At 41.5% G+C, this 27,418-nt stretch overlaps 1 protein-coding gene across 1 annotated transcript in view; it reads left to right on the top strand.

Moving 5' to 3' along the window:
• Positions 1–27,418, top strand: part of DNAH10 (dynein axonemal heavy chain 10) — a 5,879,077-nt gene that overhangs the window by 5,027,607 nt on the left and 824,052 nt on the right. Inside the window, exon 69 of the mRNA XM_044069759.1 lies at positions 14,892–15,046. Coding sequence (XP_043925694.1) covers positions 14,892–15,046 — 155 coding nt within the window. The remainder of the gene's footprint in view (positions 1–14,891; positions 15,047–27,418) is intronic.

The raw sequence follows: 27,418 nt of genomic DNA, 5'->3' as shown, positions 1-27,418 counted from the left end.
CCTGCAGGAGCATAAGAATAAGTTGCTTCTTAGGGGTCTGTTAAAACCCCAGGATTCACTGGCCAAGAGTTCACAGCCAGTGAAATCCCCTAAATCCACTAAGCCGTCGGCTCCAGTTTTAGAGCTGACTTTGGTACAGGATTTTCCTTCAACGTCAGTTTCAGCTGGCACCGACAAGACAACCTCCCCGTTGGCTCCATCAGAGATTTTGAAGCTGTCGCGGAGCCACAAGAGGCTGAGGTCCCCTTCCTTAGAGTCGGTGCATTCGGCTCCTCGGTCTCCTTTACTTCAAAGCGAGCGTAGCCACCGATCCTCTCACTCCTCTCGATCCTCTAGGCTGTCAGATCATGATGTGGAGAGAGTAGTCAGTAGGTTGCTAAAGTCGCAGGCACTAGCTAAATTGTTGTCCAGCCCTCCTCAACAGGTATCGGCTCCGTCCACTTCTCTTGATGTTCCTCCTCCGACTCCAATGAGTTTGGAGTCGGAGTTTGTTGTGGTTCGAGTAGTGGAACCATCGGCTCCAATAACTCTATCTCCTTCTGTTCTGACGTCGGCTCCGATTCCTCTGTGGTATCTGGGTGCCGTGGCTCCCTCATCGGCTTCGAGGGGGGTGAGTGGCATCATACCCTTGTCCGACCCCGTTCTTCCTGTCGGAGCATCGGTGCAGGTGAGCTCGGCTCCAACATCAGCCTCGGAGCTGTCCCCCTTGGTGCGGAGAAAGATTCCTATTTCTTCGGAACCAGAACTTTCTCTGCCTCATGGCAGGGACGTCTTTGACATCATGCGGAGTGTGCTGTCCTCTAAGTCAGCTCCACTTTCAGCCCCACCGGCTCCGTCCCCCATAGTGCCTGTGCCAACTTCTGCTCCTCCTCCTCCAGACCCTAAGCGTAGGGAACCAATGCTCCAGGACACTCCAGTGGATGTTTCCTTTTCTGAGGCCTCTCCTGATCACTCAGAGGAGCCCCCTCAGAAGAAAAAGTGTAAGAGGAAGCACATTGACTCCCCCCAGTCTGTCACTTCTGATACAGACTTAGATGATTCAGAAGGGTCCCTGAGATCCCCCTCTGAAGATGTTTCCTTCTCGGACATCCTGGAAATGCTTAAGCAGAGGGGGAACTGGAATCCTCTAGCCCTCACCGAGGATGAGTCTGTATTTCTGGATGCTTTCGGTTCCTGACCTTCCACCTCCTGGGTTTCTCTGCCTTTTGATCCACTTATGGCAGTGGTGGCTCGAAAGGCTTGGTCAGCTCCGGATACAGTGGAACCAACTCTGAGGAGACCTGGTAAATTCATTACAGCACCCCAGGATAAGCAATTCCTTTCTAAAGTTGTTCCTGTTGATGCCATGGTGGTAGCAGCAGCCACCAAAAAAGAGTTAGAGGAGACCTCTTCATCTGTCCATCCCCCTAACAAGGAGTCTAGGACGATGGATAGATACGGGAAGCGAATGTTCGCTTCAGCGACCTTCTCCATGAGGTCACTGAACTACCTATGTCATTTTACCTGACTTCAAAGGGATCTTCTTAAAGAGCTCGGAGATACCCTTCAAAATCCAACAGCTGAGGGAGCACAAGCCAAAGTAGCTTCCCAGCAAGCGACGCTGAATTCTGTAGTTAACTCCTCCATGAGGCTAATTTCCTATGCAGCCGATGGGGCAAGTGGAGCTGCAGGTACGGGTGTGGCCCTTAGGAGGCATGTGTGGATGCGGCTGTGTAACTTTGCGTAACCCTTTTGAGCGTCCTTCACCAACACACCCTTTGTTGGTTCCTTTCTTTTTGGACCACAGGTAAAAGACACTTTGACTAGGTGTGAGCAAGAAGGCAAGACTCTCTCTGCCGTGGGAGTCCATTTTTCCACCCCCTCTAGACCTTACCCCAAGGGTCAGAAGAGTGGGAAGATGTGGTTCCGTAAATCTCAGGGAGCCTTGCCTGACACATGTAGTGATTTTTCCTCCAGAGGCAGAGGGGGAAACAATAATAATAGATGCCACTCTCGTGGCAGAGGGGAGCCACAGAACCAGGGCAACAGAGAATCTTTCTCTGACAAGCCCTTCCAGCATCCTTGAAGGGTTTCCCGGCTGCTCACCTCTGGAGGCAGTCGGGGAAAGACTTTCACTGTACCCAAAAGCCTGGCAAAGTTTAACACAAGACAGATGGGTACAGTCCATTATATCTGGAGGTTACAAAATTCCCTTCCATCAACCCCCCTTACAGTCAATGAAGACCCTTCCAGATGTTCCACCCAATCTGAAGGAGCAAGCAGTAATAGAAGTTTCAAAACTGCTAGAAAAAAGAGCCATCCAGGAAGTCCCGGCAGACCAGCACAGATCCGGAACTTATTCAAGGTTCTTTTTAGTACCAAAAAAGACAGGGGACTGGAGACCGATTCTGGATCTCAGCAGACTAAACAGGTCTATACAAAGAACAAAGTTTCAGATGGTAATGCTACAGTCCATTCTACCCTTTCTAGGTCAGGACAATTGGATGTGCTCGATAGATCTTCAGGATGCGTACTACCATATCAAGATGGACAGGCACTCCAGGAGATATCTTCACTTCTGCCAGTCATTATCAGTTCAGAGCTCTGCCCTTTGGTCTCACCACAGCCTCCAGGGTGTTCACCAAATGTATGGCAGTGGTCACGGCTCACCTGAGACGTCAAGGATTCTAGGTGTTTCCATATCTAGATGACTGACTCCTCACTGCTACCACCAGGCATCAACTCCTACAAGCGGGGGACTTCACAATCACAATCTGTACCCAGCTAGGCATTACAATAAATTTCGAAAAATCTGCCTTGTTGCCCTGTCAATCTATCACTTACATAGGAGCAGACTTAGACACAAGGAATATGTTTGCAAGGGGTCCACTAGAAAGGGTGTCCGCAATTCATCAGCAAGTACAAATTCTAAAGCAGAGCAAAAGGATCCAAGTCAGGTACGTCCTTCAAACTCTGGGTTCCATGGCAGCAGCCATTCTTCTAATCCCTTTCATATGAGAATTCTTCAGTGGCTTCTGTTCACGCAGTGGTCTTTCCAAGAGCTACCCATGACTCACATAATCCTGATCACGGATGTATGCAAAAGACATCTTTCTTGGTGGATGGTCTCCCCACTAGTTACTCAGGGCAGACCTTTCATACAACCCCCTCCGGTAGCCACAGTGATGACAGACGCCTCCCTGATAGGGGGGGTGGGGCATTATCTGGGCAGGACAGTCCAAGGCACTTGGCAACCTCACAAGTACCATCTGCACATAAATGTCCTAGAAATGAGAGCCGTGCTCTTGACATTGCAAGCCCTTCAACACTCTCTGCCTTCTGGGACCATTGCTATCCAAACGGAAAACATGTCAGTGGTGTGGTACATCAACAAACAGGGTGGAACCAGATCCTACCCCCTGTGTCGAGAAGCACTCAGACTTTCACAGTGGGCGATTTCCTCCCAATGTTTTCTGATTGTGACGCACATCCCTGGGAGACCCAATGTCATAGCAGACAGGATCAGCAGAGCTGTCCTCATGCCTCACGAGTGGTCTCTGAATCAGGAAGTTGTGAATCGTATTTTCCGCAAATGGGGACAGCCTTGCTGTGATCTCTTTGCCACCCCCCTTCAACAGCAAATGCAGCAACTACTTCTCCCTTCTTCCGCTTCAGGGTTACATTCCCAGAGATGCTCTAGTCCACGATTGGCCCCAGGGACTTCGTTATGCCTTTTCTCCCTTTCCCCTGATGCCCAAACTTATACAGAAAGCAATATCGTTGGGTTGCAAAATGATCCTCATTGCCCCCTACTGGCCTCGACAGATATGGTTCCCGTTCCTGCATCGTTATCTTCTTGATCAGTCCTGGACTCTGGACCCAATTCCAGACCTCCTGGTTCATCAGTCAGGCGGGTTGCATCAATCCCTACAAACTCTCCAGCTCACAGCTTGGTTGCTCCACTTCCAACCTTAGTCAGGCTTCCTAGCATTTCCCCAGAAGTCCGCGAGATTATCATCTCCTCTCATAAGTCTACAAAACTTATGCCAGTAAACGGAAACGTTTCTCTTGTTGGGCAGTGGCTAGGAATGTGGATCTCTCTTTCATCCCCAGTCCACGAAATTCTGGGATTCCTAGCACAACTGTTTCACTCCAGGTCTGCTTCCGCTACAATCAGGGTACAACTAGTGGCCATTTCTAACTTTCATGTTGGTTTGTCAAATTCTAACATTATGTCTCATAAGCTCTGTAAAGCTTTTTTGAGAGGGACATCTCTTCTTAGGCCTCCAGTGAGAGATCCCCCTCCTCCTTGGGACCTTAGTCCTAACTTCCTTAATTCTGCCCCCTTTTGAACTGGCAGCGTCCTGCTCCATCAAGTTTCTATCTTGGAAGACACTCTTTTTGGTAGCTATTACTTCAGCCAGACGCATCTCCGAACTTCAGGCACTATGTGTTCGTCCTCCCTACTTGGTGTTTCATAAGGACAGGGTTGCTCTGAGGACTAATCCTTCATTTCTTCCTAAAGTCTGCTCAGAAAATAATTTAAACCAATCTATAGATCTTCCTGTGTTTTTCCCTAATCATACCAACAAGGCAGAGTACAAACTACACCAATTTGACATCCATAGACAATTGCGTTTTTACCTGCACAGAAGTAAAGAAATAAGGAAGTCGGACCAATTATTCCTTTCTTATGCCTTAGGCGAACAAGGTCTCCCAGTTTCCAAGGTAACTTTGTCGAGATGGTTATCACACACTATTACTTTCATTTATCAGTTAAGGAATATAAAGAGTTACCTATTAAACCGAAAGGTCATTCTACTAGGGCCTTGGCCACCTCTGTAGCCTTCCAGTCCAGGTTGCCCATGGATTCTGTCTGTGCAGCTGCCACATGGGCAAACCCTCATACCTTTATTTCTCATTACAAGTTGGATATGGTCTTCAGGAGCAGAGCTGACTTGGGTTCCACTGTCCTGAAGAGTCTGTTCCACTGAGCCACCCAGGATGTTAGGTGCTAGGGACGCTGTCCCAACCAGCAAGAACGAAGGCGAGATAGACAACTTAACATAAAGAAGTTATGTACCTACCATAACGTTCCATGTTAGTTGTCTTCATCTCGCCTTCCTTCTTGCGTCCCACCTTCTGTCCCCCTGTCCTAGTGGACCGAGAGGAGTTCTTGTTTCACTGGCTGAGTGTTCTCTTGTTTTCCTCTATTGACTTAGACAATATGGCAGGTATAGTCAACCAATTATTCTGACTGGTTTATTCTCTTGTTATGTCTGGAGTTAGCTATTTCAAACAAGATCTGGGTAGCTATCGCTAGGCATTATGGGACAAGGGGTAGCCTCGAGCCAGTAAACAGCTCTCGAGCTATTGAAGATGGCTGAGTCGGAGCCGAGGATCGGCTCCGAACCCAACCAGCAAGAAGGAAGGTGAGATGAAGACAACTAACATGGAACGTTATGGTTGGTACATAACTTCTTTTTATACAAGATTATTGGTCTTGTCTTCCACTTGGCCAATTTATTCTGTTCTAGTCTTTTTACCGTTATGAATGTCTGTTACTGTTTTTTTCTTTATTGTAATATACAATTTTCTTTCTACTAACAAAATAGTTTACTAACAATGGAGCTTTTCTCCCCGGGCCTCCGCTGAAAAAGGGTTTTATGCCCAGTCGGACTCTCCTGGTAAACAAATGTAAAATAAATAAAATAACTCATTTAAAGTTAAAAAAAAAAAAAAACCTTCTCTCTACTTTTTTCTGTTTTTCTCCTTCCCCTTGGCTGCTATTTACAAAGCAATGTCAGAAAAATCTTCAGGTTTAAAAAAAAATGTAAGGCCTGTGCCCATAAGATCCCTTTGTCAGATCCACATGAGTTCTCTATATATTGCTTAGGCCTGGCACATTTAAACTCTACATGTGACATATGGAAGGGCTTTAACCCAAGGGACCTTATTGACTGGAAAAATAAATTAATATTAAGAGGATTAATGCCATTGTCATCCTTTGATACCGCATCTGGGGTCCAAATCCCTAAGAAAGAGGATAAAAAGTATCCATCTTCTGCTCTGAGCTGCCTTCAAAAATAGCTAAACCTCCAATCTGATTTCTTTGGATCTGAAATCTAAGACATCAGATCCTATCTCATCTGATCTAGAGAAGCACAAAGACAGATCTCCTTGGATCCATTCTTCTCACACTCTGGATCCAATAACTTCCTATCTCCCATCTCCTTTCCTGGAGACACACTACCACTCCAGAACCTCATCCATTGCTTCCTCTTTTTGACTCTTCAGACTCTTGACTGAAGTAAATGTGGATTAGATGATGAGGATATTTCTCTCAAATGGGGGCTCTTCTGGCTCCTTCACCACTGGGTCCTGAGTCCTTCATAAGTACTACCCCACCTATTTTTCCTCCTTCTCTGATTTGACCTATGGTTTTGGAGCAGTTGGAGCTGAGAATCCCAGATCCATCCATATCTGATCAGAAGTTCATTGTATGTTCTACTCCAGTACTGTCTTTGAGTTGACCGGCTTCAAGCACATCAGAGCCAGATGACTCTTGGAGCTGTAGTGTCGGCGCCGGATTTGAGGTGTTGGAGTTGACTCCGAGATTGTCACAGCCATCTCTACCCCTCGGAACCTTGGCCCTCGACAGCTTGACTCTGACCCCTGCTTCAAGTGGTTTGCCTTTGGATCAGGATTCAGCCATTTAGAAGCATGTCTTATCAGAGCCATCAGTCTTTTTCTTCCTGAGGCATTATGCTTTCGAGGTACTGGAGAGAGTTTTATGTGCTCCAAGAGAAAGGACATATACACCTTCCTTGGCTCCCACTTCCCAGATCTACTTGTGTTTGTGTCAAGAGCCTCAGCTTCCTACTCCTCAAGGACAGCCAGCTCAAAGTCTCCAGGATATCCCTCAGGGTATATTGATTTCTTCTGATACTTCTTAGGAACAACCCACCAAAGAATTCCCAAGGAAGAGAAAGTGCAAAAGGAGGCAATTAGACTTTCATGAAGAGTCTGTCATTGAAGATGCTGATTTTGATGAGGGAGAAGGGTCCCCAAGATCACCACCTGATGACATCTCATTCATTTGGAGACATATTAGAGATCAGTAAGCAAAGGAGTGGCTGGTCAGTCAATAACCCTTCCCAAGAGAAATCAGTATGCCTGGAAGCCTTTGGGGCTAGTCCATCAACCACCTGGGAGACTTCACCCACCGATGAACTCATTGATTTGATCTCATGATGGGTGTGAAAGGAACCGGACTCTGTTGAGCCAATCTCCAGGAGACCAGACAAGATTCTGGCACCACCCAAGGACAGGGATGTTTGGAGCAAAGGAGTACCAGTAGATATCATGGTCATTCTGGAGGCCACAAAAAAGGAACTTGCAGAACAAAGTTCCTTTGTTCATCCTCTAACAGGGAGTCTAGGGCACTGGACAGATTTTTGGGAAGTGTGTATATGCTTCAGCAACCTTTGTGCTTTGGTCACTGAGCTATTTAGCACACTTCACCAGACGTCAGAGGGATTTGATTAAAGAACTCAACAAAACCCTCTCCGGGATCATTACTTCTGATGCAAAGAGCCCTATTGCCTCACAGTTGGCTGCCCTACAGTGTATTTCAAGTTTGTCCATGAGGCTTATTTCACACGTAGCTGAAGGTACCTCAAGGGTGGCAGGTACAGGCATTTCCATTAGGAGACATGCCTGGATGCACCTGTGTGATTTCACAGAGCTTTTCAAGTCTTCCTTCATCAATGCTCCCTTTGAAAGAAGTTCTTTCTTTGGCCCCAAGGTTAAAGACACACTATACATGTATGATCAGGATGGTAAGACCCTGGCTGTAGTGGCCATACATTTTCAACTCCTCAAAGAATCTTTTCTAGGAATCGACAAGGTGGTCAACGAATGTGGTTCAGGAAGTCCCGGGGTCCTTTCCAAGATCCATGTGGAGATAGTTCCCCTAGGGGCAGAGGAGAGAACTCTAACCGAAGACACCACCTGCTCAGCATAGGAGGTCTGCAGAACTAAGGGTCCAGAGATACTTTCTCTGACAGATTCTACTAGTACTCCTGAAAAGAGGCCTGATTGTCTACCTCTGGAGGCAGTCAGGGGTTGTTTATCCCTGCACCAGAGAGCCTGACTCAAGATTACAAAAGATACATGGGTGCAGAGGATTATTTCCAGAGGTTATATTCGCCCCCTTAACAGTTAACACAATTCTCAATATTCTACCCAATCAGAGGAAAGCAGCAGCACTAGAAATAAAAAAGCTTCTAGAGAAGAGTGTCATCCAAGAAGTCTCCCTGACCATAAAGTGTTTGGAACTTATTCAAGATTCTTTTTAGTGCCAAAGAAAACAGGGGACTGGAGACCAATTTTGGATCTCAGCAGTTTGAACAAATCAGTTCAGTACAGGAAGTTACGGATGGTCATGGTTCACTCCATTCTTCCTTTCCTGCACAAGGAAGTTTGGATGTGCACAATCGAGCTTCATGATGTGTACTATCTGTGAGCCAGCCATACCAGTTCAGAGCTCTGCCTTTTGGTTTCACCACAACCTCCAGGGTGTTCACCAACTGCATGCAGTAACAGCAGCTCACTTGAGACTGCAATAATTCTGGATGTTTCATTATTTGGATGACTGGCTCATAACCGCTCTGACCAGGCATCATCTGACCAAAGCACGAGATTATGTACTTCAGTTATGCTTCCATCTGGGAATTACTATCAGTCACAGCAAATCTCAACTAGAACCAACTCAAACATTAGAGTTTATTGGAGCTTTGGTTGACATAGCACCCTTGACAGCTTCCCTTCCCTTACCAAGGGTACAAACCATACAATTCTAGGTCAGAAAGATCATTTAAAATTCCTTTCAGCTCAACTGATTCTTCGAGCTGTGGGGTCAATGTCTGCTGTGATAATTTTGGTTCCATTAGCAAGATAGCAAATGAGGATTCTTCATTGGACCCTAGTTACTCAGTAGTCCATTTTCCATATTGTGGGCTGTAAGCACTGGTGAAGGCATATACTGAAACTGGTTTGGTTGCTCAATTTTTGTTTTTCTATTAAAGAGTATTTACATCAGTGGAACACAGTGTTGATTTTTGCCTTTCATTAGTAGTCTTTTGTTTCCATGCACCTTGCCATATCTGCATAGGATTGGTTAGGTTTCATTCTACATTAACCTTTATCCATCCAAATCAAGATAACTCAGGCTTGCAAATTGTATCTCCTATGGTGGATTTACTCCGGTCAGATAATGCAAGGTCATCCAAGGCCATAGTTACCATGGATGCTTCCCAGATCAGGTGGGGGAGCACTTCTTGGAAAAGACAGTCCAAGGCACATGGTCCCCCAAAGAGGCCAGTATTTTAGAAATGAGAGTTGTTCTCCTGGCATTGTAGATCTTTCAAGACACACTCCCCTCTGGGACCATTGCAGTCCAGATGGACAACATGTCAGTGGTGTGGTACATCAACAAACAAGGAGAAACCAAATCTTACCCCCTGTGTCTAGAAGCTTTGATATTGTGTCAATCTACAATTTCAATGAATTGACTTATGATAGCAATGCACATTCTGAGGAAATCCAGTGTGATAGCAGGCAAGTTAAGCAGGTCCATTCTAACATCTCATGAATGGTCACTCAAAATGAAAGTGGTGGAAAAGATATTCCATCAGTGGGGCCAACTTTGCTGTGATCTCTTTGCTTCTCCCCTCAACAAGTGCAACAGGTTCTTTGCCTTGGTACCCCAACTGGTGAAATCACAGAGAGACTATCTTCTTCATGATTGGCCCCCTGGTCTCCTCTATGCCTTTCCCCTGTATCTCTAATCCCCAAATTCCTTCAGAAAGCATCTTGATTGAAGAGCGCAATAATCCTCATTGCTTCTTATTGGCTTTGTCAAATTTGGTACCCCTTTCTTTGGCCTCATCTACTTCATCCTCCATGGATTCTACATCCAATTCCAGACCTCCTGTCTCATCCAACAAACGTGATACACAAAGACATCTTAGGCCTGAAATTAACCACATGGCTTCTCCACTTCTTTTAATTGAAAGAAACTCCAGGCTGCCCTTCTGCTTGCCACATTCTTTTACCATCCCACAAATCTTCTGTTAGAAAATTTATAGAAGTAAATGGAAAATGTTTGTCATTTGGGTGCAGCAGAATGATACGTTCCCCTTTTCAGCACCAGTACCTAAGGCTCTAGACTTTTTAGCAAAACATTTTTAATGAAGGTGCTCCTTCTTTTACTGTTAAAGTACAACTAGCTGCCATTTCTAATTTTCACATTAGAGTAAACAATTTTCTTTAGTCTCTTTCAAACTTTGCAAGGCATTTTATGAGATTAGAACAGTATCCATTTGAGCTTAGTACTATCTGTATATACATCCTAACTTTATTCCAAGCCTCTAGCTAGATATTGGTATATCTGTTCATTAATATGTTTCATATTGTATGTATATCTAATGTTTGCTTGCAGTATGTATTATTTGCTATTGTATGTATATTCAATTGTTCTTCATGTACTCTGCTGCTCATTTACTGTTCTGTGGAGCTTTTCTCCCCAGGCTTCTGCTAAAAAAGGACCTGTGTCAGAGTTGGAATTTCCCAGTAAACAAATGTAAATAAATAAATTTGTAAGTGGAACCTTTCTTCTTCGACCCATTTTGAAGGATCCAACTCCCCTGTGGGATTTGAATTTAGTCTTACAATCCTCGACCCAATCTCCCATTGAGCCATCAGCCAAATGTGAATTAAAATTTCTAACTTGGAAGACTATCTTTTTAGTGGTCATTACATCTCCTAAAAGAGTATCAGAACTTCAAGCCCTAATTCTTAACCTCCTAATTTATTTTTCATAAGGACAGGGTGTCCTTACAGACTAGCCCTTCCTAAGGTGGTGTCAGAATCCAATATTAATCAAACTATCAATCTTCCAGTCTTCTTTCCAAATTTTTCAAACAAAGGAGAATATATGCTACATTTGCTGAATGTTCACAGACAGTTACATTTTTATCTACAAAGAACAAAAATTTTAAGGAAATCAGATTCATTATTTTGGGGTCTATATCAGATGCACAAATAGACTTTAGCACGAACGTTCGAATGAGCGAAAATGCCAGGAATCGAAACTGTAATTGTGGGGTTGTGTTACAGTGATGAGTGGCATATTTGCCCTTTCCTCACTGTAGTGTGACCTCGGAGTTGGAATATATAGTTAGCAGTGGGGTGTGGGGGGCACAGCCCCCCACAATAGCAAGTTCAATTACCGGTATTTTCGCTCATGTGAGCGTTCGCGGTAAAGTATTTTTGGTTTTATAATATAGACCCATTATTTTTCTCATTTTTTAATTTAAAATTGGGTAAACCAGTTACCAAAGTGACCTTACCCAAATGGTTAACTGAACTGGATTTCATTTTTTGTTTACCAAAAAGTAGGTTTGACTTTGCCATCACCTCTAAAAGCTCATTCTACCAGGTCTGTGGCAACCTGTTCAGTGTTTTTATCCAGATCTTCTTTGGATGATATTTGCACAGCTGCAACTTCATTACAAATTGGATCTCATCTCTAGGGAAACAACAGCCTGTGGCTCAGCGATGCTCAGGAATATCCTTCCTTAGAGTCTTCCCGGGATTGAGGTAGCTGGGAACTCTGTCCCAACAGTTGAGGAATGAATTAAAATGACACCATCAGAAAAAGAAGTTATGTACTCGCCATAACATTGCATCTGTGTTGTCCATTGTTATTCTTCCTCAACTTCCCTCCCTCCAACCTCCTATCAGTTTGACTTCTGGAAAGATCAGAGGGTGTTAAAGGGGCCAATGTTCCTTTGTTTGACCTCCATATACTGGTATTTGTTTTTTTCCATATTCACCTAAAGACAGCAAACAAGATCTGAGGTATGGTAGGGGACTAGTGGGTTATGGGTAAGAGAGGAGTTCGAGAGATTTCAGTGTTCCATGAGCTGTAAATGTGGCTGAGTTGGATCTGAGGGTGGGATCTGAACCCAACAGTTGAGGAAGAATGAAAATGGACAACACAGATGGAATGTTATGGTGAGTGCATAACTTCTTTTTATGGTAAGTAGCCTTTGTTTAATGATAATGAAGCTGGAGATATGAAAGCAGAGACAGAGGGGATTGGATGTACAGATTTTGGTTGTACCCTATGTTTACTACATTTAAACTTGAGCTTTCATGTTTGAGCAAAGCATTGTTAGACCTAATATCCCATTTAACTCTGAATGCTGCTTTTTCCAGATTTAGAGATACAACTACTCAGTTGCAATATTTCATTGATTAGTAGTGTATTGGTACTATCAAAAATAATTACAAGAAAATATACGTTAATGAAGGTACAGACTATAGATGAAACAAGGAGGCTGGTAAATGAAATGGCAGGTGTGAAGGAAGTTGGATTTGGACTGGAGGACAGGGACTTGGCATTGAGGTAGCAGGGATGATCTAATTAAATGTTGGAGGGTGTAAAGTAGTGAAAGGTCTCAAAGTGCTCTAGTAAAAAGAGTATGTGGTGGGCACCCTGAAAAAGGAGTAGTGTAGCAGGCTGATCTAAGGAAATGCAAAGGAGTTCGATGATGAGATTTGGAGTGGAGGACAATGGTTTGTGTTTCATGTAAAAACCCAGAGGGGTGAGTAGAGAAGAGTAGAGCAGAGTAGTAGCTGGATGGCATAAGTAAATATGATAGTGTTAAATGAAAGTTATAGTGGGAGTGGAGGACCAGTGCTTGGCTTTTTGGATAATAAAATGAGTAAGTTAGGGCAGGAAAGGGTAAATAGGCTAATGAGCTAGCATGGGTTAGCAGGAAAAGGAATATGAAAAAGGAAATAGATAAGACATAATGAGAGTTATGAAGTATGGCATAGTTTATTACAGTGATGAGCAGGATATGAGTAATATGACAGCATTGTTGGAAAAGAGGCATGGTCATTTGTTAAACTGGTGGAAGTGAGGCATTGAAGGAAGGGTGTGACAACCAAGGAATTGGGAGCTCTAAATGTGGGTAAGCTGGCCTCCAGGCCAGTAGTAATACTATAAGGAGCTGAATAGTAGCAGCAGAATTCAAATGAGAAAGCGACTACTTATAAAGCAATGTGCAACATGCAATGAAAGATGAATAATTCAAAGAACTGGGAGACCTATTATTTATTTATTTATTTATTTTACATTTGTTGACCGGGATAGTCCGACTGGATACATGTCCATTTTCAGTGGAGGCCTGGGGAGAAAAGCTCCACATACTAACACACAAAGTAACACCAATAAAACATATTATACATAAGATACATACATTGACAGAGCAGGCAATTCATGAAAAACATTCATATGTAATAAAGCATGTATAGGTAGGTTTAATGTTTGTCTTTTCGGCTTTTCCCGGTTAGGGCGCGCGACAACGGAACTCCGGTCCGCTAATGATTGGCAGTAGATTTTTACGGTGCTGAGTTGCCAGCCCGATGCCCAACCTTCAGCGAAGGCACGCCCATTCACACATGTCTTTCGAACGCCACTCGACTGTGGGGAGGACATGCAGACTCCACACAGAAGGCACTCCAGCTGAGAGTCGAACAGGAGAAACTCTTGCTGTGAGGCAACAACGCTACCGCTGCACCACCGCGGCTTATATAGGTAGGTTCAATAGTGATATTTAATAAAGGTTACAGAGATGGTTCTAGTCAAGGGTAGAGCAAGGACATAGATATGGATAATTATGACTGAATGATAATTGCTGTAGTCAAACCTAGGAGTGGAATTGGGGGAAATAATGACAGACAAGGATAGCGCAGAAGGAAAGAATTAAAAAGACATATTAATAAACACAGTGGAAATGCAAGTGCACATAGAAAGAGAGGGAACTGGATATTTAAGAAAAGGATACAGAAAAGATTCAGTGTGTTGGGAAATGTATGTAGATAACGAACACATTCCCATTAACCCAAAATCAGCATCAGATTAGCCTACAGACAAGTAGTGGGGAATTAAAAACTGTTTGATTTAGCCGTATTATTCAGTTACTGATATGATAAAAATGTTGTACAAGCAACAATGTAGCAGAACTTCTGACAACTAAATGCAAGAATTGGTATGTCCCTAGCTCATGTACCTTCTGTCTTGCTTTGAAGCTGATTATATTTCTAAGATTTAGCTGTAGAAATTTTGAGCTGAAATAATCATTCCATGAAGAGTCTGTTTATTGTCATAATTTGACTCATTGTTTGTGACTTCATTGTCTGTATTTTGTTAGGGCAGTTTTAAAATATTAATATTAAGTTATTTGAAAGAATATAATATTAATATTTAGTTATTTGAAAGTACAATGTGTTATAGTGGTGCATGATGATTGGACAACAGATGAGCTGCAGAATAAGAGTTGATTGGGACAAGCTCATTAAAATGGCATTTTGTCATAGTATGGAGTATTACAGAATAAATTATTAGAAGTGAGAGTGTGTTCCACTTCTGGAAGACACTCACCTTGGAGATGCAGGGGGCTTGTACACATGCAAAAACACCTTTATATTTCAGTACAATGTTGTACTTTGGCAAATTGACAATTTAATGAGTTAATTCTGATGAATCCAGATTAATCAGTTTGTTCGGTAATTTTCATTATAGTGGACACGCTTTATTATAATTTTGCACTTGTTAAGCAAATCATAGGCATATATAGATTTTAGTTAGTAGCACTGAAGTCACTGTACTTTCATGTACGTATGTTATAGATGTATGTCTGTCCATGATGTGCCTTTCTCCAATGGAATTTTAAAAATAAACACATGTAGAAGACATCTGGAAATGGAACATATATAATCATTAAACTTTGAAAATGTTTATTAATTTATTATTTATTCTTTTCTGTATTTCACAGTGGTATGATTTGGATGCTCCAGAACAGAATCCATTTCCTTTAATCTACAAGGAAAACCTCAACAGTTTCCAGAAACTACTGCTTCTTCGCTGCTTCAGAGTGGATCGTGTTTACCGTGCTGTAACTGACTATGTTACTATAACTATGGGTGAAAAGTAAGTGCCAAAAATGTATTGTATTACATTGGCTATTAAAATGCTAGAGCAAGACAATGATTAACATCGGATCTGATGTCCTCTTCTTTCTTCCTCACGATTGGGTCTTGGATCCGACTTAGCCACATTTTCCAGACTTGAATCCGACTCACAAGCTCCTCCCTGTACCTATAATGCACTACACCAACCCCAGAACCTCACATCTCATTTGCTGCTTCAGTGATTGGATGCAGATCTGTGCTCTTCAGCAGCTGTTTGTGTGTTGGGTAGATAATTAAAATTTTTTCTCAACCAGTTCTCTGCAGTTATTTCTTGGTTTTTCTCCTCCTTGTTAACTTTCGGAGCATTAGGGCTTCCTGTATTACTTCTTATCTCTCTTTCTCCCTTTCATAGGAGAATTCTTCAGATAGGTAGCTCTTTGTTATAGTTTTTATGTGTTTTATTATCATTGTTATAGATTTACAGCTTAAGACCTTTCATAGTTAAAACTCTGTAGTTGAAAGTTTAGGTGTTTAGTGATGCAGTGCTAAACTGTGTGTGTGTGTGTGTGTGTGTGTGTGTGTGTGTGTGTGTGTGTGTGTGTGTGTGTGTGTGTGTGTGTGTGTGCGCGCGCGAGCATGTTTGTGTGTGTGTGTGTGTTTTGGTGGACTTTAAGGCCAGCTCTGCATATCTTGTTGTTCTGATAGTTGGTAGTTATGTCTGAAAAACCCTTTCCGGGGTTTAAGCGATGCACTTCTTATGGGTACAAGGTCCCCAACAAAGATGCCCACAAGGAGTGCATCTATTGTTTAGGTATTGATCACTGTAAGGCTTTCTGTGAAGTTTGTGTGTCCTTTAACCTGTATGCTCTCGCGGACAGGTGCAATAAACTTATTGTAAGGGGTCTCCTTCCTTCATCTGCTTCTGAGGCTCAGATCCTTCTCTAAAGCTTTATCGTGAGGTTCTTCTAAGGAGGCTAAGAAGAGCTCTCTCTCTCTCTCTCTTGCTCTCTCTCTCTCTCTCTGCTTCTCTAAAAGATCCCTTGGAACCAAAAATTAAGACAAAGAAAACTTCAGATCCAACTTCCATGGATCGGAGGAAAACTACCTCCTTATTGGATCTGCAGTCCTCGTCATATCTGAAGAGGTAATTACAGTGTCACTACGTTCTTCCTCGGCTCCGGCGTTGAATCCTAGGGCTCTGGATTTGAGATCGCTGAGCAAGTCCCCAAACTGTAAAGGAAAATCTCCCTCACCTGTCATCTCTTCTAAATCGGAGAATTCCAGATCTCCCTTGTCAGCTTCTTCCAGATCCTCTAGAAGCCGGTCCAAAGCAGACATGGACAGGATGATGAGAAAGTTCCTAAAGGCCCAGATCCAGATGGGGGTAGTGTCAGCTCCATCCCCTATTGGATCAGTGAGCTATCCGGCCCATACCATTAAAACTTTTTCTCCGATCTGAACCTCTGTTTCAGAGTTTCAGGTTTCAAGACACCTGAGAGTGTCAGCTTCAGTGTCAGGGAAACTCCCTTTCTTGACTCCGATGATGCCCCTGATCAGCCTTGTTCCTATCCCTTTGGATGAGAGCAGATTTTGGAACTGAGACATCGGTGCCAGGAATGGGGTCAGCTCCATCTTTGTCAGATCCATCTCTTCCCATGGGTGCTTCTGCCCTCAACAACTCAGGTCCAATTCCCTCTGGAAGCCACATATTCAGGGTGAGTCTCAGCCATTTTTGAGGGAGGCAGAGAGGACTTTGCCGAGTCCATTGGCTTTTCAGGTAGTGGAAAGGGTATTCTCCTGTAGTAGAGAACTGTAATCTCACAGCCTGCAGCCTACCCTTGTATCGTCTTTGGTTCATTGTCTTGAGTGTATTCATCCTGTCCCGAGCCAGCCCACCCTGAGCAGCCTGCAGGATCGTCCAGCCCAGGAAGGATCCCCTTCTTCCAATACTTTCCCCGAGTACCCCGTGGAAGAATTCCCCCGAAAGATGATGTGCAAAAGGAAGCACATTGGCTCTCCGATGGAGTCATTAACTGAAGACACTGACTTTGATGAGGGAGAAGGATCCCCAACACCCCCACCTGATGACTTCTCATTCAGAAGCAGAAAAGTGGGTGGTCTGTCCAACCTCCTTCTTCTGAGGAGCCAGTGTTCTTGGACACCTTCAGGGCAGGCCCATTGCAGGCCCATCTACATCCTAGCTGACCCCCCCCCCCATGCAGTGGGCTAGCTTGTTGATTTGGTTTCCCTCAGGGCATGGAAGGAACCAGATATCATCGAGCCCATTTCTAAACACCCCAATAGGTTTCTGGTCCCATCGTCTGATAGGAAACACTAGAGTAAGGGTTCTGTAGTTGATGCCATTGTGGTGGTGGTGGCCACTAAGAAAGAACTGGCTGAGGAGAGTGCCAGTGTCCATTTGCCTAACAAGGAGTCTAGAGCGTTGGACAGGTTCAGAAAGTGCATTTACACCTTAGTCATTTTTGTGCTGTGGTCATTAAATTATCTAGCTCATTTTACCAGGCTTCAGAGAGAGTTGATTAAGGAGCTGTCAGCCTCTCTCACTGAGTCTGCACCCACAGAGGAACTTAAGAATTTTTTTCCCAAGTTGACTAACTGTCATCCATTGCTAACTCCCAGATGAGGCTAATCTCCCATACAGAGGAAGGTACCTCACAAGCTGTTGGTTCTGGCCTGTCCGTAAGGAGACATGCCTGGATGAGACTGTGATTTTGTGCAACCCTTTAAGGTGTCCTTTATAAATGCCCCTTTTGATGGCTCATCACTGTTTGGGTCTTCTGTTAGAGATTTACTCGCCCACAGTGAAAAGGATGAGAAGACCCTTTCTGCCACGGAAATCAAATTTTCTATGCCTCAGAGGTCTTTTTCAAGGAACCAGCATGGAGGCAAGAAAATGTGGTTCCGTAATTCCCAAGAGCTTTTCCAGGACCCATGCAGAAAGCCATCCTCCAAAGGTTTTAATGGTCAACATCAACCTAGAGGTAGAGGGGTCCGCAGAATCAGAGCTTCAGAGACACATTCCCTGACAAGTCCTATCAGCACTCCTGATGTGCTGCCCAACTGTCCATCTCTGGAGGCAGTCAGGTGTCAACTTTCTTTGCACCCAGAAGACTAGACACACTTGACAAACAATTCATGGGTGTTAAACGTAATATCCAGAGACTACTACATTCCATTTTTCCTTTCTCCTCCAAACCACAGCAAGAAGCTCCCTGACATGCCATCCAGTCAGAGGGAGCAGGCAGCCCAAGAAATTCAAAAATTGCTGCAAAAACTAGTCATAGAAGAACTCCCACCTGAACAAAAAAGATTTTGAACTTACGTCAGCTTCTTTTTGGCCTTTTTGCCTCTCCCTTCAACAAGTGCAGTGAGTTGCTTCCCACTGATTCCCCCTCCAGGGAGTCCCTGAGGGATGCTCTGGTGCATGATTGGACCTCTTCTGCTGATCCTGATGTTTCTTCAGAAGGCAAGCAGGCTGATGAGCTTAGTCATCCTCATTGCCCCCTTATGGCCTCAACAGATATGGTTCCCCTTCCTCTGATCTCATCTGAAATATCCTTCGTGGATAATGGAACCAAGACAGGACATCCTGTCGCACACATCAGGACTGCAGCACCCCAATCTTCATGCCCTCAAGCTGACTGCATGGTTTTTCTACTTCCAACCATAGTGAGACAGTCTAGGTTGCTTCCCTGGTCCATAACATCATCTTAACCTCACAAAAGGTTTCAACTAAAAAAGTCTACAACATTAAATGGAAAAGGTCCATTGTTTGGGCTGCAAGTAAAAATACTGATCCCTTCTCAGCACCAATCTCAGCTATTTTGCTTTTTATTAGTACCCTGTTTTAGGAAGGAGTTAAGTTTCTCTACCATCAAGCTTCAACTAGCTGCAATTTCTAATTTTCATATGGCTAGCCAATCTCACTCCTTGTTTAATTTTACATTATGTAAAGCATTTATGAAAGGTATCTTCTTGCTGAGACCTCCCATCAAAGACCCTTCCCACCTTTGGACCTCACTGTCATGCGGCAGAGTTTGACTCAAAGACCTTTCGAGCCAGCAGCCAGTTGTGACATGAAGTTTTTCTCATGGAAGACAATATTTTTAGTAGCCATTACTTCAGTGAAAATAATTTCTTAGCTACAGACATTGTCTTCCAAATCTCCTTACATATTTTTACATAAAGACAGGGTTTCACTACATACCAGTTTCTCCTTTATGCCTAAAGTAGCCACAGAAAGCAATATTAACCAATCTATTCAGTTACCAGTATTTTTTCCCAATTTTTCCAACAAAGGAGAGTACATTCTACATCTTATTGATGTTCATAGACAACCCAATTTTTATAAGCATAAAGCAAAACAGCACAGGAAGTCAGACCAATTGTGTATAGCCTTTTATGCTAGCAAATTAGGTCAAGCAGTGTCAAAAATTACACTGACAAAATGAATTACTGACTGTATCACCTTCATTTAGTCTCAGAGAGGCTTAGAATTACCTCAGCCTCCAAGAGCACATTTTACTTGATCTGTGGCTCCTCCTCCTTTTTCATCCAGGATTTCCATTGATGATATTTGTGCAACAGCCACCTGTTAAAACAATCATATCATTGTTGTGCACTATAAATTGGATATTGGATCTAGAAACAGGGCTTCCTTTGGCTCAACAGTACTCTGGCACATCCTTCCATGAGGGCCACCCAGGAATCACGTAGCTGGGAACTCTGACCCAGTCATGAGGAAGAATAGAGAAGACAACATCAAATTAGAAAGTTATGTCTTACCATACTGTGTCCATTTCTAGATGATTTTACTATGGTCAATCCTTGCTCACCCCCTTTTCCTTGAAGGGCCCTTTGAAACAATTATCCTCTGTTGATATAAATAGTACTTGATGGAAAGCTTCCCTTTTAGTGGCAGTCACTTGGTGGAAAGAGTTTCATAGATGTTTGCATGCTAAATCTCCTTATATTATTTTCTACTGTGATTAGGTGTTCCTCTGAGTTAATCCCTTCTTTATACCTAGAGTAACCACTAAACAACCATTACGCTAACTATACAATACCCATTTATTTTTCACAAGACCTCTAACAAAGGTGAAAACATGTCACATCCTCCTGCTGTTCTTATACAAGTATCTTCCTACTTCTCAGCACCACATAATATGAAAACTCTGACTGGATGTTTATGTCTCTTACTAATGACCTCTTAGGTCAAGCGAAAAAAAAAAAAGAAATATTGCTCTAGCCAATCATACTACTGGCTTGATTTCAGTAATCTCTTCCAAGAGTGATTGAGAATTACCTCATTTATTTGTTCTTACAGAGATTCTATTCATGACAGTCTCCTTTTTTCAATCATTTTGTCAAGACTCATTACTTGTAACATACTACAAATTAGATGTTGCCTCCAGAAGCAGAACTTCCTCTGGTTTGACAGTGTCCAGCATATCCTTCTATGATGGCCTCCTAAAGAGTTATATAGCTGGGGATTCTGACCCATCAGCGAGGAAGAATGAAAAGGGCAACATTTACCAGATTTTAAAATGTACTACTCGATCATTAACACTAACAGAATATTAATAATAGCTGAACATAACTCGTCAATGGAAAATTGGTCTCCTCTTTGGGTGACAATCTATTATAGATATATTAAAGCTCTAGGTTTCAATCCCAAAGCACTTCCATTCCTGAAGCAGAAAGAAATACAAACTTATAACATTATAGAGCCTTTAAAACATTCTATCAACTTAGCACAAAAACTCTTTCAATTCTTGAACCTTGGACAAGCTATGACAATACTGCAACCCCTTCATAAAAACCCAAATTTAAAAATAAACAATGCAATGCTGAACTTAGTCCCTTTTCCCAGACTGAAAGATAAAACAATCCAAGATATTTATCCTTACCATAACTGCTCAATACAAGAAATGAGGACCAACTTATACCTCCCTAAATCACACATAATAATCCTAAAACAAATCAAAGAACTGTGTTACAGTTACCTCCAAAATGCTACTATGAACAATAGTGATACAGAAACTTGTAGCAGGTTTTGGAAAACTATTATCACAACAAAGAAAACTATAACTAATTCATATAAAATGATAAATGAAATCAAATACCAGAAAGACCTCCTCTTCTCTAACTACTGGAGAAAGATTAAACCATCCATAGATGATCAGCAAATAAGCTAGGCAATCAATCTAACACTGAAGATTATACCCCTCAAAAAGTTAGCATACACTCAGCTCATGATCAGTAATAATGCATATTTTACACCTGCAATCCACCACAAATTTAATGCATCCAAATCACCTTTCTGCCCACACTGTAAAGACCAGATAGCTGACTTACTCCATGTATTTTGGAGCTGTAAATGTGTCTATAAACTCTGGAACTCTCTCAAGGCACAATTACAAAGAAATGGGTTATCAAACATCAACATTAACTTGTGAATTCACTCTATTACACATTCTCCCACCCAATATACCAAGAAAACAAGCAAATACACTTTTAACAATCTTCCTACTAATTAAACTGTATATAGCTTTTAAATGGCTAGATACGATAAATATCTCTTGGGAGGGTTTTAAACAAGTAGCTATACAACACCTTTTAGCTCATAAAATAGTAATAGATAAAAGAAACAAAAACATGAAATCCAGAGACATTTGGGAACAAACCTTTAATATCTTATTAGCATAATTCATCACACAGCAACTTAGAAATACACTCTAATGGAACTGAAGAACACATACAAGTTCAGATATTAAATAATAACTTGGATATTACGAATGTATATACTGTCTGTATAAATGTGATATTAACAGTGAAGGCATCTATGTACATAGTGTAAATTGATATGTTGTACGACCTATATCCTGTGGTATTGACATCAATGTATAACATATATATATATATATATATATATATATATATATATATATATATATATATATATATATATGGGTTCACTTCAATTCACTGAACTTTCAGTTCACTGACTTTCATTTCACTGACACCATTTCACTGAAATTCATTTCAGTGAAACTTCATTTCACTGAAAGTTCATTTCACTGACAACTATTATTACAAAGTAAATGGAATATGCCCCCTTCCCCACTGTAGTGCGACCCTGGAGTTAGAATATATAGTTAGGGGGGTGTGGGGGGCAGATATATCATATGATATTCTTACGTTTTGATATAATATTGCTTAGTAAAAGAAAAGTAAGTGGGGGGCTGCGCCCCCCACACCCCCCTAACTATATATTCTAACTCCAGGGTCGCACTACAGTGGGGAAGGGGGCATATTCCATTTACTTTGTAATAATAGTTGTCAGTGAAATGAACTTTCAGTGAAATGAAGTTTCAGTGAAATGAATTTCAGTGAAATGGTGTCAGTGAAATGAAAGTCAGTGAATTGAAAGTTCAGTGAATTGAAGTGAACCCATATATATATATATATATATATATATATATATATATATATATATATATATATATATATATATATATATATATATATATATATACGGTCATGTTGTAAGATGGCTTTTATCTGTGACATTTATTAATGTAAAAAGAAAAAGAAAAATTATTGAAAAAAAAAAAAGGACATCGGGTAGCAAAGTTATGGACTTCACATAATGTTAGATCTGTGTTGTCCATTTTCATTCTTCCTCACCTTTCCTCCCAGACATCCCCCGACCTTGTCATTCTTAGAAGAATGAAAGTTAACATAGGAACCTTCATGTTCCCTGTTCGAAAATTAGTTTTTATTCAGCTGTCCTATCTTTTACAAAAGTTGGTACGCAGAAGGCAGCAAACTCGATCTGAGGAATTAGGGAGGTTGTAGTGCATTATGGAAAGAGGAAAGAGCTCGAGATTAGGATCCAAAGTCTTGGGAAAAAGTGACCAAGACAGATCCAAGATCCATCAGTGAGGAAGAATGAAAATTGACTACACAGATCTAACGTTATGGTAAGTGCATAACTTTTCTTTATTGCCACTGATTTTATTTGAGTGAAAACAATTCTACAGTGATTGTGAGGGTTGTGTAAGATCTTGTGCCAGTTATTTCAGTGCACTCATTTAGGCCTCAGTTATAGGACATGACAGGAATAGAATCCACAGAAGAGTGCAGCAGCCTCAAGGGAGTAATCATGAAGGAAAAAGACAAATCTGTATCTCCACCAGCAAGGCCTTCATTGCTGCACACTCCTGTGCTATAGCTAGTTCAGGGCCATGATATAGCGCTGACTAGTCCTTCACCAGTACAGATACCACTGCCAGCCTCAACACTGATCTTGAAGGGACTGTCATTAGTGATGCCTCCCACACAAAGCCAAAAAACTTATTTGATTTTTTTTACTTTGGATAAAACCTTGTGTTGCTTGTTGATGCTTCTGTTCTTTTTCTGACTCTTTGAGTCTGACTTATTGGTCCCCAAATGGAGTTTTGCAAGTCCTCTGTTCTGGCATCATGGCTACATTTTTCAAGTAGTCCAGAAGGGGAGAAATCAGATATGATTCATCTACAGTCTCATTTCAATTACGTTTGCACTTTTTCCATGGTAAGCTAATCCTTCCTCCCTCTCATCTGCTGGGTAACACTTTGGTTGAGTCTGCATATGAGCAGTGTTAGGATGTGTTTTCATGCTCCTGAGTTGACATACCCACCATGTTGACTGATGACACCTATGTTATGCATACCTTGGTATGTTCTGTACTCTCTTTCCCTCAGAGAAAGTGGAGAAGGTGAAGGCCTCATCATACCTCTTTTGCCCTCTTGAGGACCTTATTTTATAAGTGACTTTTGTCTAATCAGTATTTAAGAATAGTTCAGCAGTCAGAAGCAGTGCTGTACAATGTTACATCAATGACAACCCTTTTATAAGGTCCTGATATGTACTTTTACTCCAGTAAGCTCTCTGAAACATGTAAAACATCTACATCACTCTTATTCTTATCAGAAAAGGAGGATTTATTTTTGAACCAATTCAATTCCCATTCAGATGAAGTGTCCATGATGATAAAAAGTATTAGTTTTCATGCCTTTCTCCACAAAGAATGTAACACTCATGGGAGATGTAAACCAAATGAGTGAATTCCTTTTGTGGCAACTCAGGAAAAAATTAAAAATTGCTAAAGGGGAGTGAACAATGTTAAACTATAGCACAATACAAAAGTCCTTTCTGGATATTATTAATCTTACAAATATGAGCCCTGATTCACAATCACCCGATATCATTTTGGTTTCTAAGTATGGTAATGAAATTCTATCTTCATCTTTTTGGGTCACTTTTACCTCCCACTGAAGGAATGCAAAGAATAAAAACTGTTTTATGATTTTAAATGTAGCCAATGCAAAGATTAAGAACAGGAGCTTTGTGTATAGAGCAGATAGAATTTGGAACTCTCTGTCATTACCAGTTAGGCAGGTTGACTCATTAATTACTTTCAAGCTCCATTTGCATAACTAATCTGGAGAATCACTGTATGATACTGTTCATTTTGGTAACAAACTTCATGCTAGCCACTTTGAGGCTTTGAGATTACTGTTACTTGGCAGCCCTTAATCTGTGTATATAATTTAGGTGCCGAACCTTAGCAATCTGTGTATTGCATATTTTCTGTATTCTTTCAAGCTTTTGAATACTTTGTGTATTTTAAATACAGATTGGTCTCCCAAATGTCATATGCTGTCTAATAAGAGATTTAAATAGGAATATCAAAACCTCCTTATATCTATACTTTTTCTTACCGAAGGTTCATGCTTTCAAAAAGAAAAAGTACGACCCCATTTATGCGAAAGTGCACTTAAACAAAAGTGCACTTTCGTGATTACCAGTTCACTGAACCAATAATATTTAAAAAAAGCACTAGAACACTGAAACACGCTACAGTGGGAATAAGGGAATATACCTGTTTCCCCAATGTAGTGTGATGTCAGAGTTAGTGTATATATAAAGTAGCGGGGGTGCAGGGGGCTTGCCCCCCTGCAAAAATATCTTTGTAGTTTTTTTTTTTGCTTTAATATTACTGGTTCGGTGAACCGGTAATTGCAAAAGTCCACTTTCATTTAAGTGCACTTTCGCATAAATGGGGTCATACTTTTTCTTTTCAAAAGCATGAGCTTTCGATAAGAAAAAGTAGACTAATTTCATAGTAGCATATCATTTTCTAAGGATGGTTATAAGCTTGGCATCAAACAGTAATTCAGTATCAGTAGCAGTACCTAGATTTTTAACAGTGCTGGAGTCAGGTATAATCTTTTGAATAATGGTGTAAGGTAATATATTGCTAAGCATCCCAAACTGGTGCACATTGCACTTTCTGGTGTTAAAAAATGCTGCTACATTCTTACTGCTGGACCAAATGTAAGGACTATCCAAAAAAATGTCAGTGCACCTTTATTCTGAATATTACCTACAGTGCATTATTAGTGTATTTGGTAACCCACATTCTATAACTTGCAGGGAAAGTAAACTAAAAAAAATATATATAGTAAGGTACAAGCAGTGAAAATGTTTCTAGTTCTTTTAATAAAGTATACAGGTCAGGCATATGTTTTCTACCAGAGGAGAAGCTGTGGATCACAATTAATAAAGAAATGAAGGAATTTATTTGGAAGGGAAAGATGGCAATAGTTAAGTGGGATAAGTTGTTTCTTATAGCTTCATAGGTATGCATTGGGTTAGCTGCCCTTGTGTGCCATTTTAAGCCCAGCCAGTTTCCCTTTTTGTGTTCTTGTTAACCTATCTCATTTGATTATAGATTGGCCTTATTCGTCCCATAATCAGTAATTATATATTACCCCTAATAAGAATAACTGGGATCATAGCATAGATAATTTGATGAGACCCATACATAGGATTAAGACTTTAGGAGCTGCCTCTGTCCATTAGTAGTACACAGAGGGCAGTCCTGGGATAAATTTTCTTTTTCCCATCCACAGATCTAAGTTGTGCTTTAAAATATACAGGGATGAACTTTGTTTTATGTGGATGGGGAGTATGTTCCACAGCAGTGGTATCCTCTGCAAAAAAATACCTGCTCCTCCTTACTGTTCTGTTGATGTTGCAGAAGAGTTTTTAGATCCCTAAACTGAGTATTTCTGATGCCATTTGACTTGGCAATGTGCAGTAAATCCACAATTATGGGACAGAGGATGCCTTGTATGCCAGACACAGGTAACCTCTTAGCAGTCTGTAGGATACTGAGTTTGGTGACAGGTCTTTGAGTCGGTACATGTAGGACATCTTATTTAGGCCTTGTATCCATTTAGTAAGGTATCTCTGTTTATGCTCCAGTTGTTGCATGTGTCTGAACAGATACATGCCAAAGGGACATTATATCCAATGACTGGCAATGGCATCCTTAGATCTAGACACAATTCCTTTGTTTGTAAGCTGTGCAGTATAGAAAGACTTTCTTACAACATTAGATGCATATTGGGCAAAGGTTAGGTCACTGTCCACATAAGATCCCAAATCCCGAACAACTAGGTCAAATCATAGGGGCATATGTCATTGTGGTAGTTCCATGGGGTAGATGACTTCCCAAAGGATACAGTAATGCATTTTTTTGTCATTTTGGTTCAAACCTTGATTTTGGCACCAGTTATTTATTTGAGACCAACCTTCATGCAGGATGGCTAGGTCATATGGGAATTCAATGACTGCTCCTAGCTTACAGTCATTTGCAAACATAGTCGGCCAAAGCCCTTTGGTATTAGCTTTCACTTCAGAAAAATAGATGCCAAACAGGAAAGATCCCAACACAGGACTCGGGGGACACCACTGGTCAGTGGTCTCTTTGCAGAGGTAATTTCCCCCATTTTGATTATTTGCATCATATCTGTGAGCTAGTTGTCAATCCAGAGGGTGATATGGGGGTTTATTCCCAGTTTATTTAGCTTTTCCACTATGCCTGAGTGGGGAATTGTGTCAGAAGATTTTGCCACTTCAAGGTATGTGGTGTGTACCATTTTCCCTTCATCAATAACTTTGGTGACCTTTTCAAAAAATCCACCAGGTTGATTAAGCATAACCTGCCCTTGATGAATCTAAACTGAGATAGGTCCAGTGTTTGGAGGTTCCCTATGTCCTGACTGATTAATTTCATAATAAGTCTTTCCATGGCTTTGTGTATAAGGCTGGTCAGACTTATGAGTTTGTAAATGCCTGGGTTGTAGGTTCTTCCCACAGAACAAAGTGGTTTAGGATTGACAGATTTGAATAGATACTTTAGTCCTACACAGTTAAGGCTCGTATACGTAACACATACAGAAGGCTACGAATCAGAGTGGAAAGAAATTATGTTGGAGTGGTTTCAGCCCAGAAATTAGTAGTTTATTGGCCATTG

Source organism: Protopterus annectens, chromosome 4.part0 (genome assembly GCF_019279795.1).
Source record: "Protopterus annectens isolate FY-2018-M chromosome 4.part0, PAN1.0, whole genome shotgun sequence".
Lineage (NCBI taxonomy): Eukaryota > Metazoa > Chordata > Ceratodontiformes > Protopteridae > Protopterus > Protopterus annectens.
The sequence above is the reverse complement of the archived record's forward strand: the minus strand, read 5'-3'. Positions and strand labels throughout refer to the sequence as shown.